The following is a 15,000-nucleotide window of genomic DNA, read 5'->3' on the forward strand; positions in this document are numbered from 1 at the left end:
TATATATATATATATATAGGTAGCCGAAGATATTGAACTTTGATTTCATATTTTCAGAAGCGCACGAAAACAAAGACGGAGGCGGTAGTCTAGCATACAGTACGTATCGTATTTTAAAAATATAGCGAATAATGCGACGAAACTGTTATTAATTTTCTTCGTTAATTCGGAGAATAGGCAGCGCTTCAGCGTCCGCAAACGCATTCACGGGTGCAGGTGCAAACACATTTGCATTGAGCAATGCAAATGCATTTACTGGAATTGGAGATTTGCCTGGAACCATAGGAGGACACGACGGACACAAAGGAATCCGCAGTTACGACAACACTGGCTACGGTGGCAATAATCAGGCGAATGGCGGAGTTAAAGGGAGCCGAGCCCATGGTTGTACAAAGTGCAAGTGGGAAGACGACGATTACTGGGAAAAAGACGAGGAGGAAATCGAACCAGAAGAAAAAGACGAAGACGATTGCTATGACGGAGATGATGGACAATACAAGGAGCACGATCACGGTCACCACCATAGGAATAAAGGTGAATCGCCTCCGACTGTACAGAAATTAGGTGCAGCTAATCCTATCGGTCAAGGACCGTACACAGGTGTTGGATCTTCGGCAAATGCTGCGGGTAATGCGAATAGTGGCGCTCCGACAGGAACTGGACCAATCAAAGCAGGACATCCACAAATTGGAAGTCCGAGTTCAGGTTTGCCATGGAATAAAACCCCTCCAGTCTCTGGCAGGGGTACATATGGGCCCGGTCAACCGACCAATCAGCAAGTTGGGCCAGGATGGCAAACCGGTTCTGGAACTCCGTCGAAACCTAACTGGAATGAAGCGTACGGTGGTTCGACATCTGGAACAGGTTCGCATCCTTCTGGAAGTTGGAACGGAGCCATTGGAAGTGGACCGAACATGGGTATATCGCAACCACACGGTGGAAGTTGGAAGAATGGACCCGAAACAGGTTCTGGATGTTCCGGCAATTATCAACCAGGCACTGACTGTGCTCAAGGTTAGCTAGAATTTTGATGTCTCTTTTGATAGTAATTTATTGATGATCACGATACAAATTGACAATTTAACTGTTGTAGTCTGAAAGTATTTTGGATGTTGATCAAAAGAGAACTTGTATCGTTGAATGTATCGAAGTATAAAATAAAGAATGATTCCTGACGTTTATAATGAAATATATAAAGATTGAAATTCATTAATGTAGGTCTAAACAACGCCGGCCCTGTGAAGCAATCTCAAATACCGTCCGTTGGAATCAACATTGGGAACGTACGAAAAGAAAATGCTGCTGGTTATTCTACAGTTCCTACGGCAGAATATAACCCTCAAGGATCACCGTCTGCATGTTCTGGTAACCCCTATGGCAGTTGTACCTATCAACCTGCCGATCAAAAGAAACCACACGGCAGTCCCGTTGGACCTTCAGGTCCAACTACAGGTCCAGGGCAGTATTTTGGAAATCCTTCCGGACCTTCTTTTGGTCCCGGTACAGGACAAGGACACAGTCCGGTGTCTTACAGTAGAAGTCCAGGAAACTCTGGAAATATAGGGAGACTGGGAAGTTTAGGAAATACTGGATATTCGACAGGTTCTCAAAGTCCTAATGGTGTGGCAAATGCTGTAAGTTCGAGTATAGCTTACGCCGGAACAGGTCCTGCGATCTCTGGAAACGGACGTGATTCTGGTCACCCTACCGGTAATGCACCGGCTTCCGGTTCTCCATTTGGAAATGCACAGTCACCAGGTTCTCCAAGGCTTCAAAATGGAAACATTCCTTATGGAACTGGAAAGCCAAGTCCCTCTGTTATCAAAGGTACAAGTGGAAGTACAGGATTAACCTCTGAACAAGATACTGCTAAAAATGGAGATAGCAAAATCTTCTATATAAACGTAACCCCTGCTCCAGGAAGTCCTGTCGGACATAAACCTCATACGCCTGATAGTGGTATCGGAGCAACACAGCCTTCCTATCCACCTAGCTCTCACGATAACACAGGACCAATAAAACCTGCTCATAAATCTAATCTTTACGATATATCTGGCGCAACAAATCCTTCAAATCAGCCTGGTCCGTATGGTGGCCCAGATACAACAAAGTCCTCTAATCAGCCTAGTTCTTATGGTGGCCCAGACGCAACAAAGTCCTCTAATCAGCCTGGCTCGTATACTGGTACCCGAACAACAGGACCATCCTATCAACCTGGTCCTTATGGTGGCCCAGGCACAACAAAGTCTCCGTTCCAGCCTAGTCCTTATGGCAACATCGGAACAACTAAACCTTCGTATCAGCCTGGTCCTCATTATGGCCCTGATGAAACAAAGTCTTCCTCCAATCAGCCTGGCACTTATGGTATTCCTGGAATAACAAAGCCCAATCAGCCAAATTTATCTGATGGTATCGTACCAACAAAACCTTCGCATCCACTTAATCCTTATAGTAGTACAGACATAACGAAGTATCCATTGAATGATTCAAATACAGGTTGCACCAGTGGACCTGAAAATTGCGGAAATAGGAGAGGTTGTAATGGTGGAACGAGTGATAATGGATCTCCAGAAAATAAACCTTGTGGCCAGCAGAACAATCCACCAGGCATTAACAAGAGTTCTGGGCCAATAGGAAGTTTCCCAACATTCCCGAATGATATTTCGCAAAGTTCACAACAAATCGTGCCTGCAGTAGGCAGTCGACCATTTAACGGATTCCCTACTGGAGGTGGAAATAGTCCACATGGTTGCACAGCCGGATCCGGTGTCTGTGTTCCTTCTTCGGGGATTCCAGCGTACCCAGATAACGTGAATAAAATTTCCGGAAAGGAAAGACCATATCAATCGAATCTATTCTTAACAGGAAAGATTCCTAGTCCAAGTGCTGGTAATTAACGGAAAAATGAAATCACTCTTTCTATATATATGTAAGCGATTTAAAAAAAAAATCTTTTTAGATGGCCCATCCTTAACAACAATCGATAGCAATAAACCAATCGGTTATGGAAATCCCTTCTTACAAGGAACAGTGCAACCAGGAAACAGTGGTATAGCCACAGGGGCGCAAGCTTGGAGTCATGCCGACACCTTGGTAGGAACCAATCCGAGCACCAATGATAAGAATATGCCTTCCATTGGAGCAGGGGGAAATAAACATTTTGACAAAAATAACCCTTTCCTTAATGGCTCAGGACCAAAGCGAGGAGACATAGGAATTGATAGCAACACTGCCCCAACGTCCAGTGGATCTTTTGTTCCGAACGCTGACAATACCAAACTGAGCCAAACGAATGAAAAACCTACCTTTAATGATAAATCTCAAGGGGAAAATGCTAGACCTTCCGATCATTATTCTGGCTCGAGTTGGAATGGAGGATTTTCAAGTGGCAAAAATCCGTCTACGGCAAACCGTGGCTCAGGAAGTGGAGGAGGTGTTGGAATCGGTTCAGATGGGTTCGGAAATCTTGGACATGATAACGGAAATGCTTTCGGTGGTGCTTTCTCTGGAGCGTTTAGTAGTGCTCAAACTTCTGGAATCGCTGATTCCAAACCTGGCTCACATTCCAGTTCCGGAGGTACGTATACTTATAATTGTGTCTCATTAACGCTTTCTAGACAGACAGTAGATGTAACGAGCTTACTACAGAGATATTCACAATAACGATGTTCCGAGACTCTATATCCTGTCGATTACGACATCGTTATGTGAACTCCGATGTCTCGATGTGAAACGGAAAATACGCGTCAGCTCGTAAAAGGTTAAAGGACAGAAATCTTAGATCAAGATTAACACAATTGAATGAATATAAACTCCCAGGTAATGAGAAAATCCTTCAAGGTTCACTGTCGAACCGTACAGAAGACCCAACATAACGGGCTGATTGATGAAGTCCCTCTCACAATAAAACATAAATCAGAAGTACGGGCTGTTAATTAATGGCAATCGTTGATCCCATCAAATAGCTTCCGTTCTCTTAATGTATGTGTGTTGCGTAATCCCACAACGTTATCTAGCAACACATGTTACATAGAGTATATACACATGCCTAAACATAAAACGATTATCACTTTTATTATCTATTTTAATGATATTTCGACATTTTCTCGATTCATATTGTCTATTTTGCCAATATTTACCACTCAGTCATTTTTAAATTTATAAAAATTTCCGTTGGGTGATATATAAATGAAAATATTTTGCATTATAGCACCAGCACAAGTGTTCGGACAAGCGAACAGTGGAAGCTGGGCTTCCAGTGGGGCTAGCGCAGGAAGTGGAGCTGGAAGTGGTTCCTGGTCCTCCAGTGGTGCATCCGCTTATGCGAGCAGTAGTGCCAGCAGTAAGTTTTGGAAACTCAGTACACGAGATATATGTTTGTACAAACAGTTAGAGAATCGATTCTTAAATGATGAATTGTTGTTTCAGGTTGGGCAGGTGCAGGTGCAGGACCGAGTTTTGTAAAAGGATAGTTTCGCAAAGGATAGTTTCCTAAAGGATAATCGACGGGAATATTATGAATAGCTGAAGATAAATCTCAGACATTCGCAAACTGTGAAAACGATCGTTTTATTTTGCTTCATTTGTATTTCTATTCCTAATTTATTTGATCTATTAGTCGTTCCTGATACAATCTTGTATAAAGAGAATTGCTGCTTTTTCTACTCTTCGAATCCTATACGCGAGCCTTTATAATTGACCGGGAATTAAAGCCGATTCCTCGAAGCGATTGTACTACTATTATACGAAAGATCGTTATCAATCGATGTTTAACATGTTAAACGCCACGTCGGTTTTACATGCCGTTCCGTTCACGTCGCAGTTAACCGTCATGCGGGCCCTTTCGGGCCATACGGACCGGTGAGACCTGAACGGAAAGTCTAGCGACGGCCCCTAGGGACCGGCGTGGTGTTTAACGTGTTAAGAGATAATTTCATACTTGATGAATCGAATACATTCTTGAACGGATCTAATATTTTCCTATTAAGAAACTGAAAAAGTCAATAAAGAAAATCGTATCCTTTAACTGATTATCCTTGAGAAACGAATGATAGCCTTGATTAAATGACAGCATCGCCCGAAGACATTGTCAACTATTATTTAGAATACTCAAATACGTCACCGATTATTAATGTCCAAATTTAACATTATTATAAAAGCAGGTACTTTTGAAAACAACGTTTTCTTTTTTATTTCGCACATTTTAATAGCGTATAATAAGAAAGTAAAATTAATAACAGTACGAAATATGTAATATCTATATATATTTTGAAATATCACAGACTAACGAAGTTAGATAAGATTAACAAATAACTGATTCACGTTGGTATCTTTCTTATAAAAAGCAGTAAATACCGTTCCATTAACGAATTTAAATATAACATTGTGTGCATGGAAATACCAATTATGTCATCGATGTATACCAAAGATAGGCTTTTTCACATCGCGTATATTTGCTTATGAATTATTTATACCATCATTAGGAGAATACACAGTTTCAGATATAGTTGTAGCCAATAGTTGCGAGAAGATAATTTTATGGGACGAGTCATATAAACATGCAACGCATTGTTATTGACAAGAATGCGTAATAAGCTGCTGTCATCTCAAGAATTGCTCTGAAGATATAAATTCTACAGTTCGAAGCATCGCTTAGAAACACGAAGACGTTAATTTAGAGGTAGTCAGGTGAAGACGAGAAATAAATACGTTTCAGTTGAAAGAAAAGGTCCACTTGGTTTTATCTTCGGAGACATATGCAAACATCATTGTAAAGGATATTTCGAGTAAACATAATTATAGACATTCATACGTAAGAATAAATCGTTTATTCAAACTGCACAGTATACATCATACGAAGCTGCCATTTTGAAGCGAAGTTTAGGGCCACGCAAAAGATTTTGCTCGCGTATTTTACTGATTATAAATATAACAATTGAGACTAGGTATAGACGGTAAAAAAGGATAATCCGTGAATCCTCTACCGAGTCCACTGCAAGCCCTTGAAGTCGTGCAAATTCTTTTATGTTTGATCACAGATCAAATTCTGGCTCGCCTTCAGTCGATCATCAATGTCGACCTGAGATCACTTCAGTGTGACCATTTAGATCACTTTGCCCGCTGCTACTTTATATGTTCCCTTTCCACTGGAATCGAGGTTCGCTGCGCTACTGCTATAGACGCCTTTGGCATTGCCTACCGTACCACTTTTACTAGCTCCCTCGTTGATATCGCCCATACGAGAGAAGAGACTAAGTTGAAAATAATTTGTGAATTAATTATTTCATCTTTAAATTATATTCAATAATATTGGATACCAGCAATAACGAAACGAACGAGATACCCAACAAACAATTCACTAATATTCGCGGTCGCTTGCAAAGGAATAAAGCAGCCTTATTTGTTAGAGTAAGAGACTAAAAAACTTACTCGACTGGATGACCATCTCCGGGAGCGCCATATCCTCCGAAACCTCCGTAACCTCCGGCGTTAGCATTCGCATTAGCAGATGCAGACGCTGACGCAGTGGCGCGAGCGTTCGCACTAGCGGCAGCATTTGCGCTCGCATAAGCGTTTGCGTTCGCGCTGGCACTTCCATAACCTGGTTTGCATCCTCCAGGGCAATTGCCACCACCGCCTGCGCCACCATAACCACCGCTACCAGCGCCGCCGCCGCCTGCGCCACCGTAACCACCGCTACCGGCGCCGCCACCTGCGCCACCGTAACCACCGCTACCGGCGCCGCCACCTGCGCCACCGTAACCACCGCTTCCGGTGCCACCACCTGCGCCACCATAACCACCACTTCCAGCGCCTCTACCTGCGCCTCCATAGCCGCCACTTCCGGCACCACCACCTGCACCACCGCCACCTGCGCCGCCGTATCCACCAGCTCCTGCGCCGCCGTATCCACCAGCTCCTGCGCCACCGCCACCTGCACCACCATATCCACCGGTTCCACCGCCGCGGCCACCTGCACCACCGTATCCACCGGCTCCTGCGCCACCTCCGCCAGTCTTTACTACTCCAGTTCCTGATCCTGATATAAAAATGAAAATGACATAGTTTGAGAAGCGTTTTAATTACATAGAATGCTAATAAACTGTCGAGTTCTGTAATCAGACTCACCACCATAACCGCCAGCGCCACCGCCAGCGCCACCGCCAGCGCCAGCGCCTCCATATCCTCCGGCTCCACCACCAGCTCCGGCGCCACCATATCCCCCGGCACCACCTCCAGCACCGGCGCCTCCATATCCCCCGGCACCACCTCCAGCACCGGCGCCACCACCTCTTCCGCCTCCGGCTCCGCCACCTCTTCCGCCTCCGGAGCCACCATACCCACCAGCGCCTCCTCCGGCCCCAGAACCACCATATCCTCCAGCACCACCTCCGGCGCCAGATCCACCATATCCTCCAGCACCACCGCCGGCTCCGGAACCACCATATCCTCCAGCACCACCGCCGGCACCGGAGCCACCATGTCCTCCAGCTCCACCGCCTGCTCCACCTCCGGCTCCACCGCCTGCTCCACCGCCTGCTCCAGAGCCACCATATCCTCCAGCACCGCCTCCGTGACCACCATATCCACCGGCACCACCACCTGGACCTCCTTTACCGCCAGGGCCTCCATAGCCTCCAGCCCCAGCACCGCCACCGGCTCCACCACCACCTCCGGAGCCACCTCCAGCACCACTTCCAGATCCGGGGCCACAACCGCCTGTGCGGCAACCACCTCCTTTAGAGCCACCAAAACCACCGCCACCTCCAAATCCTCCGCCAGTGCCAAATCCTCCTCCGCCACCACCTCCACCACCACCGCCGCCACCACCGCCGAATCCGCCGCCAAATCCTCCACCAAATCCACCGCCTAATCCACCGCCTAATCCACCGCCTAGTCCACCTGAACCAGCGAGAGATTTCACGAAGCTCTCTGCATCGCTGAGAGACCTTTTAACATAAGGTCTGTGGATCCCTTGTATCACTCTGAACTCTGCAGCTGATTAAATAATTCATAGTTTAACAATTTATTACTTACAATAAGTGCTTTGCCTCTCAAGTTTAAGTCGACATTACGAAAAGGGATAATAATGATAACATGAGAAGGTTGTCATATTCAAATTGGAAATGAAGTTGACATAAAAATAATTACAAAATTTTAAGATAAATGAATTGCAACGTTAGTTGCAAAGTAATTGATTATCGTTGAAAAGAAAAAGAAAGAAAAAAAGTAACAATCACTGATGGTAAAAGATGTGTGAAAGGATCGGAACATTTATCTCGATGTATTTGATGGGGAGGCGGAATAAGAGTTGATAAAAAATGTACCTTGTGCCTGAATACAGAGAAGGACCAGTAAGGCCAAGAGCCCAATCGTTCGATATCTCCACATGATGTCGATTCTTCTATTCCGATCGTTCGCAAAACGCTCATCTTTATATCGTTCCTCCCACTCTAATTTACCGCGATTCTTCCTGTAACCGCTGCCGCTTCTTCGAACGCAGTTCCACGCGTGAAACGGCACAACGAGGGCAAAAAAAAGAACCGCTGGCCAAGGCTAAGGTAACCGATGATGGACGTGTCTAATCATCGAATCCTGCTTTCTTCACGTCAATTCAGTCTCCTGCGAACGAACGTCGTAGAACTTGAAGATTCTCGTTGACCCCAAAACGTATTACCATATCCTCCTTTCTTGTAGGCTATGTTTCACAATAAATCTATTTTTGATACTTTGTTTTTAGTAAAGACATAAAGCTTTCGCATATAATTTTTTATTTATTGATGTCACGATTAGAAAATACTTTGTTAAACAGAATAAAAGAAGAAACTTGTTTTTCTAGTATTATTTATCTCATGTCGGTGGTAAAATCCTTGAAGTTACGTAACATTTGGCGGGATCCTTATGCTTCTTTGCGCTTCCTTTATTCAAACATACTCTGAATAAATATATCTATACAATTAAAGTTCGAAAAACATCGAATTTATTGCTAGGGACATTTTCATCTTTACCCTTTACCATAGGGTTGCAGTGGGAACAATGTTAGTAGCAACGTTTTATTACGCGTCCTAGGAACAGGGTATCTCACACAAAGGAAACAAAAAAAGAAAATGCAAAAGATAACGATCGGTAAAACCAGTTAGTTGCTTAGGGTTACGTCACTGGAAATTTCGCGCGTATTTTTTTTATTCAATGATCGCTTTGCTGTGCAAGTAATGTCAATAATGTAGTGGAGCGTAATACATTTTTGAACCTTCATAAGAGGAGTCTCGTGGCGTCACTAGAGATGCTCCATCGAATAAAAAATTACTACCGTGATTAATTAATCCTCGAACGAACACCATCGAACAGCGATTAGGCATTGCTAGAAGTTTGTTCGTATGAAGAGAAACACTGATAACCTCAAGTATTGCATTTTAGACATTGACCTAAACCTAATAACACACTATCGATTATATAGAGTAACGATTACAGTTGTACAATTATCTTTACATTTTTAACAGTGTAGTCAGATAGTTCGTTTCGTGGAAACGCGGCTCTCTTTATATACCAAAGGACTGCGATTTTATCGTTTACTCTTGGTACAAGGATAGCTTGCATTCATAGTTTTCACATTAAAGACTCGTTTGACCAGCTTCATTTGTGATATTTAATATGAACAGGATTATCTATCTTTGATCAATGATATCCTGATACCAAGGAAACGATTAACGGGTATTGTATGCGATCATTGCAATTTTATTATGGGTATTTCCAACATTTCCTACTTGATTAAAAAAATCGTCTATAAAAATCGTAATTAACAATAAACACAAAAAAAAAAAAATAATAATAATGATTTACACGCAAGCTTAACGTATTTTTATAAACGCGGGCAAAGCTAATCTAGTTTGAATGAGATTAAACATATGGTAGGAGTTAGAAGAGTATTTTTTAATCAGAACTGATATCGACACGATTAATACGAATTTAAGTTCTGTTGGAATAAATATTAAAATGTTTCTATTCGTGTATACGATGTACATACATAATCGATATCCCGCTGATTAAATTGCGAAGTTACATACGATATGTTATCATGATTATTGGATAAAAATTTAAAAGTATTAATGTACGTTTATTGCGGAATATTGATACATAATGTTACATAACGACTTATTTTGAATCTACGTTATGAAACGTATTTAAATCGAAAATGACGAAATTGTTTTAAAATAAACGTACAAGTTTGGCAATTTTAATAAAACTTTTCGGCGCAACGCATGAGCATTTCGGTGAGATGCTGAAGATAACAATACATCTCCTACGGAGACACTTAATTAGATATAAAGCACGTCCAATGTACGTTTATGAGTACGATTCTTCAAGTATAAAACTAATTTTTTTACTCTGATTTATGTATATGTATATGTATATATGTATATATGTATATGTGTTTGTGTTTGTGTGTGTGTATGTATGTATGTATGTATGTATGTATGTATGTATGTATGTATGTATGTATGTATGTATGTATGTATGTATATATATATATATATATAATATATGTATAAATTAAATTCTACAATATAACAAAACAATTGTAGTAACTAAAAAACAGATAACCATTAAGTTACGGATTTTTCTTTTTCACGTGAACGAGTCACGTTCGCGTGGATATGTTCTATTCGTATTATTGCGTAATTCTTTCTTCTCAAAGACATGCATTCATTACAAATGTAACACACGTGATGCATACGTATCTTTTTGTCAAATAAATTCGCATAGCCAGTCTTTGTATAATCGAATCGTGTATTACTTCGAAAGAGCTACGGCGATATGTAGTAATAAAGAATCTCGAAATCATACAATTTTTAATAATGGTCAGAAATAACTCCTTTATATTTGCTCGTAATATTAATTTAATAACAGAGAAAAAAGATCTAGTATGCTAACAAAATTATTGTCTTTTTTTTTAAATACGAATGGCTAAAGAAATTCTATTATAAAATTGGTCCAAGGTTTACGCTAATTTCTAAATTTTTCAACAACGATATCGAAGCTTTGCCGCTTCACTGATGGACAACAAATTCTTATCGGCAACCCGAATACATTTAAATTCGTATATCAGATTCATATAAATTCCAAACAAATGCGATCCGCTTAGATCTAAATAATTATATTTACATTCCAATTATCACCCCCGTCAAGCGTATTTTCAAGTACGCGTCAGTCGTCACAGTACAAGGAAAATGATAAAACTGCGATGTATTTTAACATTGAAGATTCTTCGAATAACCAGACTGGGAGATTAGCACGAAATGCTTCCCCTACGTAGAACGTTTTGCTTCGTTCTCTTTACAGTCTTTACATCTTCTTTTGATATATATAATTTTGATTTGATTGTCGATTACTATTTTAATCGTATAAATTTGATCTCAGTCCTGGAATAAGGCCGCAAAATTTATATATTTTTACTGCAAATTGTCTTTCCTGAAATTGTCAAGATTTCGTTGATTTTAATACTATATCGTAAAGTGAAAAAACGTTTTAACACAATATGGCATAGAGCGCTATTGGGTTCAAACAGTTTTTTACATCATTTCTAAAAAACACGTGTGTTAATATCCATCTTTTCCATTAAAACTACCTGATACATAATTCTGTTGGGTGGCGCTTCGAATTACCTCCACCCACCTGAAAAACATTTTCTCGTTAATCAAGTTTCAAAAGTTTCGAAAGTTTCGAAAGTTTCGGATTTTTAATGAAATTCCTATAACAAGTCTTACCGTCCAAACGTGTAGTCGCTTTCAGCACGGAAGAAATAGACATGATTCTTAAATTGTAATTTAAATACGAAATCTTTATTGATGCCATCCTTTTCTGACGGAGTAGTCACAGTGTACCCTAACAATGGCAAGCTAGCCAATGGGAAGTCGTCTCGATGTGATTTATAGAAGAATAAACAAAAGTTGGTAAAGACGACCCAAAGCTTTTGCCAACCATTACTATTTTTGAATTTTCGTAACAGGAATCCACTGAGTTGATTCTAAAATGAACACAATTTAGAATTTAACGTACTGACGCTATTTCGTCGACACGCTAATCTTCTTATATACGCTAACTCTTCCTTCCACTTACTTGAAATGCTCGCAGCTGATCACTGTAACTGATACTCGTGTTTCGATGCCAACAAACATGTACAGTCGTGTTGCTTCGTTGAGAAGCTTTCGCACCTCCGCAACTTGCTCTGTCCGCTTCTAATCCGACACCGTCGCCCATTTCATCGGTTGAACCTAAATCGTGATCGAATATCACATAGTTTATGTGATATTAAATAATTTTGCTCGGTATTCGTAGAGGAGTTATTTCCGATGAAACTTACTACAAGACTTTAAATTCAAGTACGGCATTTTTGGATCTGTGTCAGCTTGCGCGATGGTCATGTTCAAATCTTCTAGCCATCTCTCCTTTTCCTCTTCGTTACTGGCAGCAACTGTCAAAGACCTAGGCAAACCGTCAACTTGAATATATTTCAACGGGCGACAGTAAAAAGAAAAAAGAAAGAAAGAAGAAAGAAAAAGGTAATAATTAAAATAAAAACGTTTATATTATAGTACGAGCGTGAGGAAGAAAATGTTTATGGTCTATAACTGGCGGCGAAAATGTTCACTGATACGTCTGGCACATTTAGATTGGGAGAATGGTCTGCTTAAGTGAAGTCTCTATAGTCAATTGACCTCTTAATAACCATAGAGACCTCTTCCTTTTAACACCTCGTTACGTTCAATAATTTACTTAAACGGAAGAACGCTCCATTCACGGTACTCACTGATTTCCTTGTGCGACGATTACGAACGCAAATTCCGATCCAGTTTTGTTGTCGTTTTCTCGGATTTTCATTCCTTTCAGCGGAAGTTGACCATGTACGCGAAAACATTGAGTCGGTTGTTGAGTGCAGAACGTGTATAATAATATGTCGGAAAACTGAAAGAAGCGTGAAAGAAGCGCGATTAAAGGAGAAAAATGCAGATGAAAGCAGAAAAGAAAGTTGAGAAAGTAGAGAAGAAGCATGTAAGAAGAATATTAATAACAGCGGTATAAACTTACGAGGAAAAACATTCTTTGCTGAAAACCTTTACGACTATACTTTTGCAAACAGCCTTGCCTAATAAATCTACGACCTTCTTGAACCAAATTATCGAAGCCACTGATGTCCCTTTGCATTTCGCAAAGCTGAACCAGGTTCTCCTATATTTATAACGTGCAAGCATTAAGTATCCGAAATAGCAAATTAAAAATTCGAATATATTGCAAATATTTACCGCTTGATTAATTATACTAAGACCTTCGAGCAACGTTTCACCTAATCGATCTCTTGCCGCCAAACAATCTTCAAAATCCGTGTGATCTTTTGGATAGTGATCTAATAACACTAAAATGATCGGATCGTTGTGACGCGAACAGATAGTATGGTAATATATAGACTAGTTTAGCAAGAAATGGTTGACATACTATCGATAATACTGTTGTAATGCAACAACCGTTGCAACGGTTTTAAGAGAAACGAGGTTAACGGTAGATAACAATGCTTTTGCGCTTCGAAATCTCGGCACAGCTGATCAAAACGACGTGACGTCCTCGTGTAATATTCCATCTTCTCGAGGACGGGTATTAGATTCTCGAGATATTGATCGTAAAGCGGCAGTACGTTCAACAATGTGTTGTAAAGAAAATCGCCGATGTTGTGCCGTGCGTTACTTTCCCACCGTTCCAATCTTGCCTCCATCTCTTGAAGGCAGGGTCCGTGAACGTCCGCTAAAAGCTCGATCAGCGAAACAACCGCTTCACCCTCTAATTCTGCCTCTCGAGATACTTCCTCCCTGAACCACTGTCGAGTTAAAAATGGCACATGAGATTACCGCAGTGATTCCTTGGTTCTTCCTCAACGGTAGACGATGGATTTGGAAAGGTGCAAATTATCCATGCATACGTACCACGTTTATCACATCGAGATCCTTTTTGTACGTTCGTTCGGTCATAAGAAGTTCTTTTGCTATGTAATACGCCTTGTCGGTCGGCCATCTCTATTTGTGACGAGGAAATGAAGCATTAATTCACGGAATACGAGAAAATAGGAAACGTAACATTGGTAAAAGCGAGCTTCTTACCTTGGTTTTCCGAACCTCGGAATCCTCGACCTCTCCGTTTCGTATATTTTTCACGGGGCTCAGGTCCGGAGTATTGACCATGCTCGCGTTGCTGGTCTCCACCATACCATTCGTACGTTTCTCAGGGGATTTTTTATTTGCGAAGACGGAATTATTGTTTTCCTGTTTCTTGGGCGTCGCCTGCTTATCAGTCTCGGTATCTGTAAACGAAGGCAAGTAAGAGAAGGAATTCTCATTTGAGCGGACTTAAACCAGAAAATATAGTAGTGAAAAAATTGCGGCTTAAAGACAATAAGAAATAAACGCTCGAGGAAAATGTATGAACTCGAGTCGCATGCTACGGTGCATTGTATCAGCCTCTTTTGACTTTAGCTGCGTCGACTTTTATCCCGATAACGGCAGGGACTCGCGACAAAGAAACGAAAAGAGAAGAAGAAACAGAAAGAGACAGAGATAAAGAGAAAAAGACGAGCAAGGATTTCGGAAGAGTAATCACTCTTTCTAATGGGTCATTTGTCTTGAAAGTTACCGCGGTTTCAAACCGTTTGCTTAAACTAACGTAGATAAAATCCGATAACAGGGGAATATAATTATAAGAATCCTTTGAATGCCATCCGAGATCTATAATATCATGGCTATCGAATATTACCGCCTTACGTTTATCCCAACAGAGGAAACCGAACCACGAGGTTTTCTCCATACCGAGTAAACGGTTCGAGAACCGCGAGAACTGTTAAAATGACCAAGTGGTACAAAGACATGTACATCGTGCAGGATGGTTTTACGGGGAATGCGATCCAGGGGAAAAACAGTTTTTGAAAAGAACGTCGCTAATCTACGTCGCACGTGCCAC

At 41.3% G+C, this 15,000-nt stretch overlaps 3 protein-coding genes across 5 annotated transcripts in view; 1 reads left to right on the forward strand and 2 right to left on the reverse strand.

The window, feature by feature from the left end:
• LOC108552340 (collagen alpha-1(I) chain) overlaps positions 1-5,175 on the forward strand; it is a 5,880-nt gene extending 705 nt beyond the window's left edge. The window contains exons 2-9 of one of the 2 annotated variants that reach the window (XM_017906841.1): positions 58-99; positions 178-1,014; positions 1,219-1,827; positions 1,921-2,409; positions 2,497-2,889; positions 2,960-3,577; positions 4,211-4,342; positions 4,429-5,175. In XM_017906841.1, coding sequence (XP_017762330.1) covers positions 58-99; positions 178-1,014; positions 1,219-1,827; positions 1,921-2,409; positions 2,497-2,889; positions 2,960-3,577; positions 4,211-4,342; positions 4,429-4,472 — 3,164 coding nt within the window. In that variant the 3' untranslated portion in view covers positions 4,473-5,175. Of the gene's footprint in view, positions 1-57; positions 100-177; positions 1,015-1,218; positions 2,410-2,496; positions 2,890-2,959; positions 3,578-4,210; positions 4,343-4,428 lie in introns of both variants that reach the window. The other variant, XM_017906840.1, reaches the window with a different exon arrangement.
• An 845-nt stretch (positions 5,176-6,020) lies between these two features.
• On the reverse strand, positions 6,021-8,409 carry LOC108552305 (glycine-rich cell wall structural protein). The gene is made up of 4 exons (XM_017906777.1): positions 8,328-8,409; positions 7,129-7,998; positions 6,430-7,039; positions 6,021-6,251 (listed from the first exon to the last, which is right to left on the reverse strand). Exons 1-4 carry the CDS (start codon positions 8,389-8,391, stop codon positions 6,104-6,106), a joined length of 1,692 nt encoding a protein of 563 aa, XP_017762266.1. The 5' UTR covers positions 8,392-8,409; the 3' UTR covers positions 6,021-6,103.
• A 167-nt stretch (positions 8,410-8,576) lies between these two features.
• Positions 8,577-15,000, reverse strand: part of LOC108552325 (FERM, RhoGEF and pleckstrin domain-containing protein 1) — a 31,892-nt gene continuing 25,468 nt past the window's right edge. Inside the window, exons 12-22 of one of the 2 annotated variants that reach the window (XM_017906811.1) lie at positions 14,148-14,347; positions 13,974-14,063; positions 13,492-13,867; positions 13,302-13,411; positions 13,087-13,227; positions 12,809-12,963; positions 12,362-12,483; positions 12,118-12,272; positions 11,766-12,025; positions 11,627-11,673; positions 8,577-8,622 (exon numbers count right to left, since the gene is read on the reverse strand). In XM_017906811.1, the coding sequence (XP_017762300.1) occupies positions 8,615-8,622; positions 11,627-11,673; positions 11,766-12,025; positions 12,118-12,272; positions 12,362-12,483; positions 12,809-12,963; positions 13,087-13,227; positions 13,302-13,411; positions 13,492-13,867; positions 13,974-14,063; positions 14,148-14,347 (1,664 nt within the window). In that variant the 3' untranslated portion in view covers positions 8,577-8,614. Of the gene's footprint in view, positions 8,623-10,555; positions 11,470-11,626; positions 11,674-11,765; positions 12,026-12,117; positions 12,273-12,361; positions 12,484-12,808; positions 12,964-13,086; positions 13,228-13,301; positions 13,412-13,491; positions 13,868-13,973; positions 14,064-14,147; positions 14,348-15,000 lie in introns of those variants that run through there. The other variant, XM_017906810.1, reaches the window with a different exon arrangement.

Source organism: Eufriesea mexicana, unplaced genomic scaffold, assembly GCF_001483705.2.
Source record: "Eufriesea mexicana isolate 0111107269 unplaced genomic scaffold, ASM148370v2 scaffold6179, whole genome shotgun sequence".
NCBI lineage: Eukaryota > Metazoa > Arthropoda > Insecta > Hymenoptera > Apidae > Eufriesea > Eufriesea mexicana.

What these genes read in the sequence shown, in the direction of transcription:
- LOC108552305 (XM_017906777.1), bottom strand. Translation starts at nt 8,391, where the DNA reads ATGTGGAGATATCGAACGATTGGGCTCTTGGCCTTACTGGTCCTTCTC. An exon ending in TGGCGCTGGCGGTTATGGTG is followed by an intron (nt 7,040 to 7,128) that starts GTGAGTCTGATT and finishes TTTTTATATCAG; the next exon opens with GATCAGGAACTGGAGTAGTA. An exon ending in GGAGATGGTCATCCAGTCGA is followed by an intron (nt 6,252 to 6,429) that starts GTAAGTTTTTTA and finishes TTTTCAACTTAG; the next exon opens with TCTCTTCTCTCGTATGGGCG.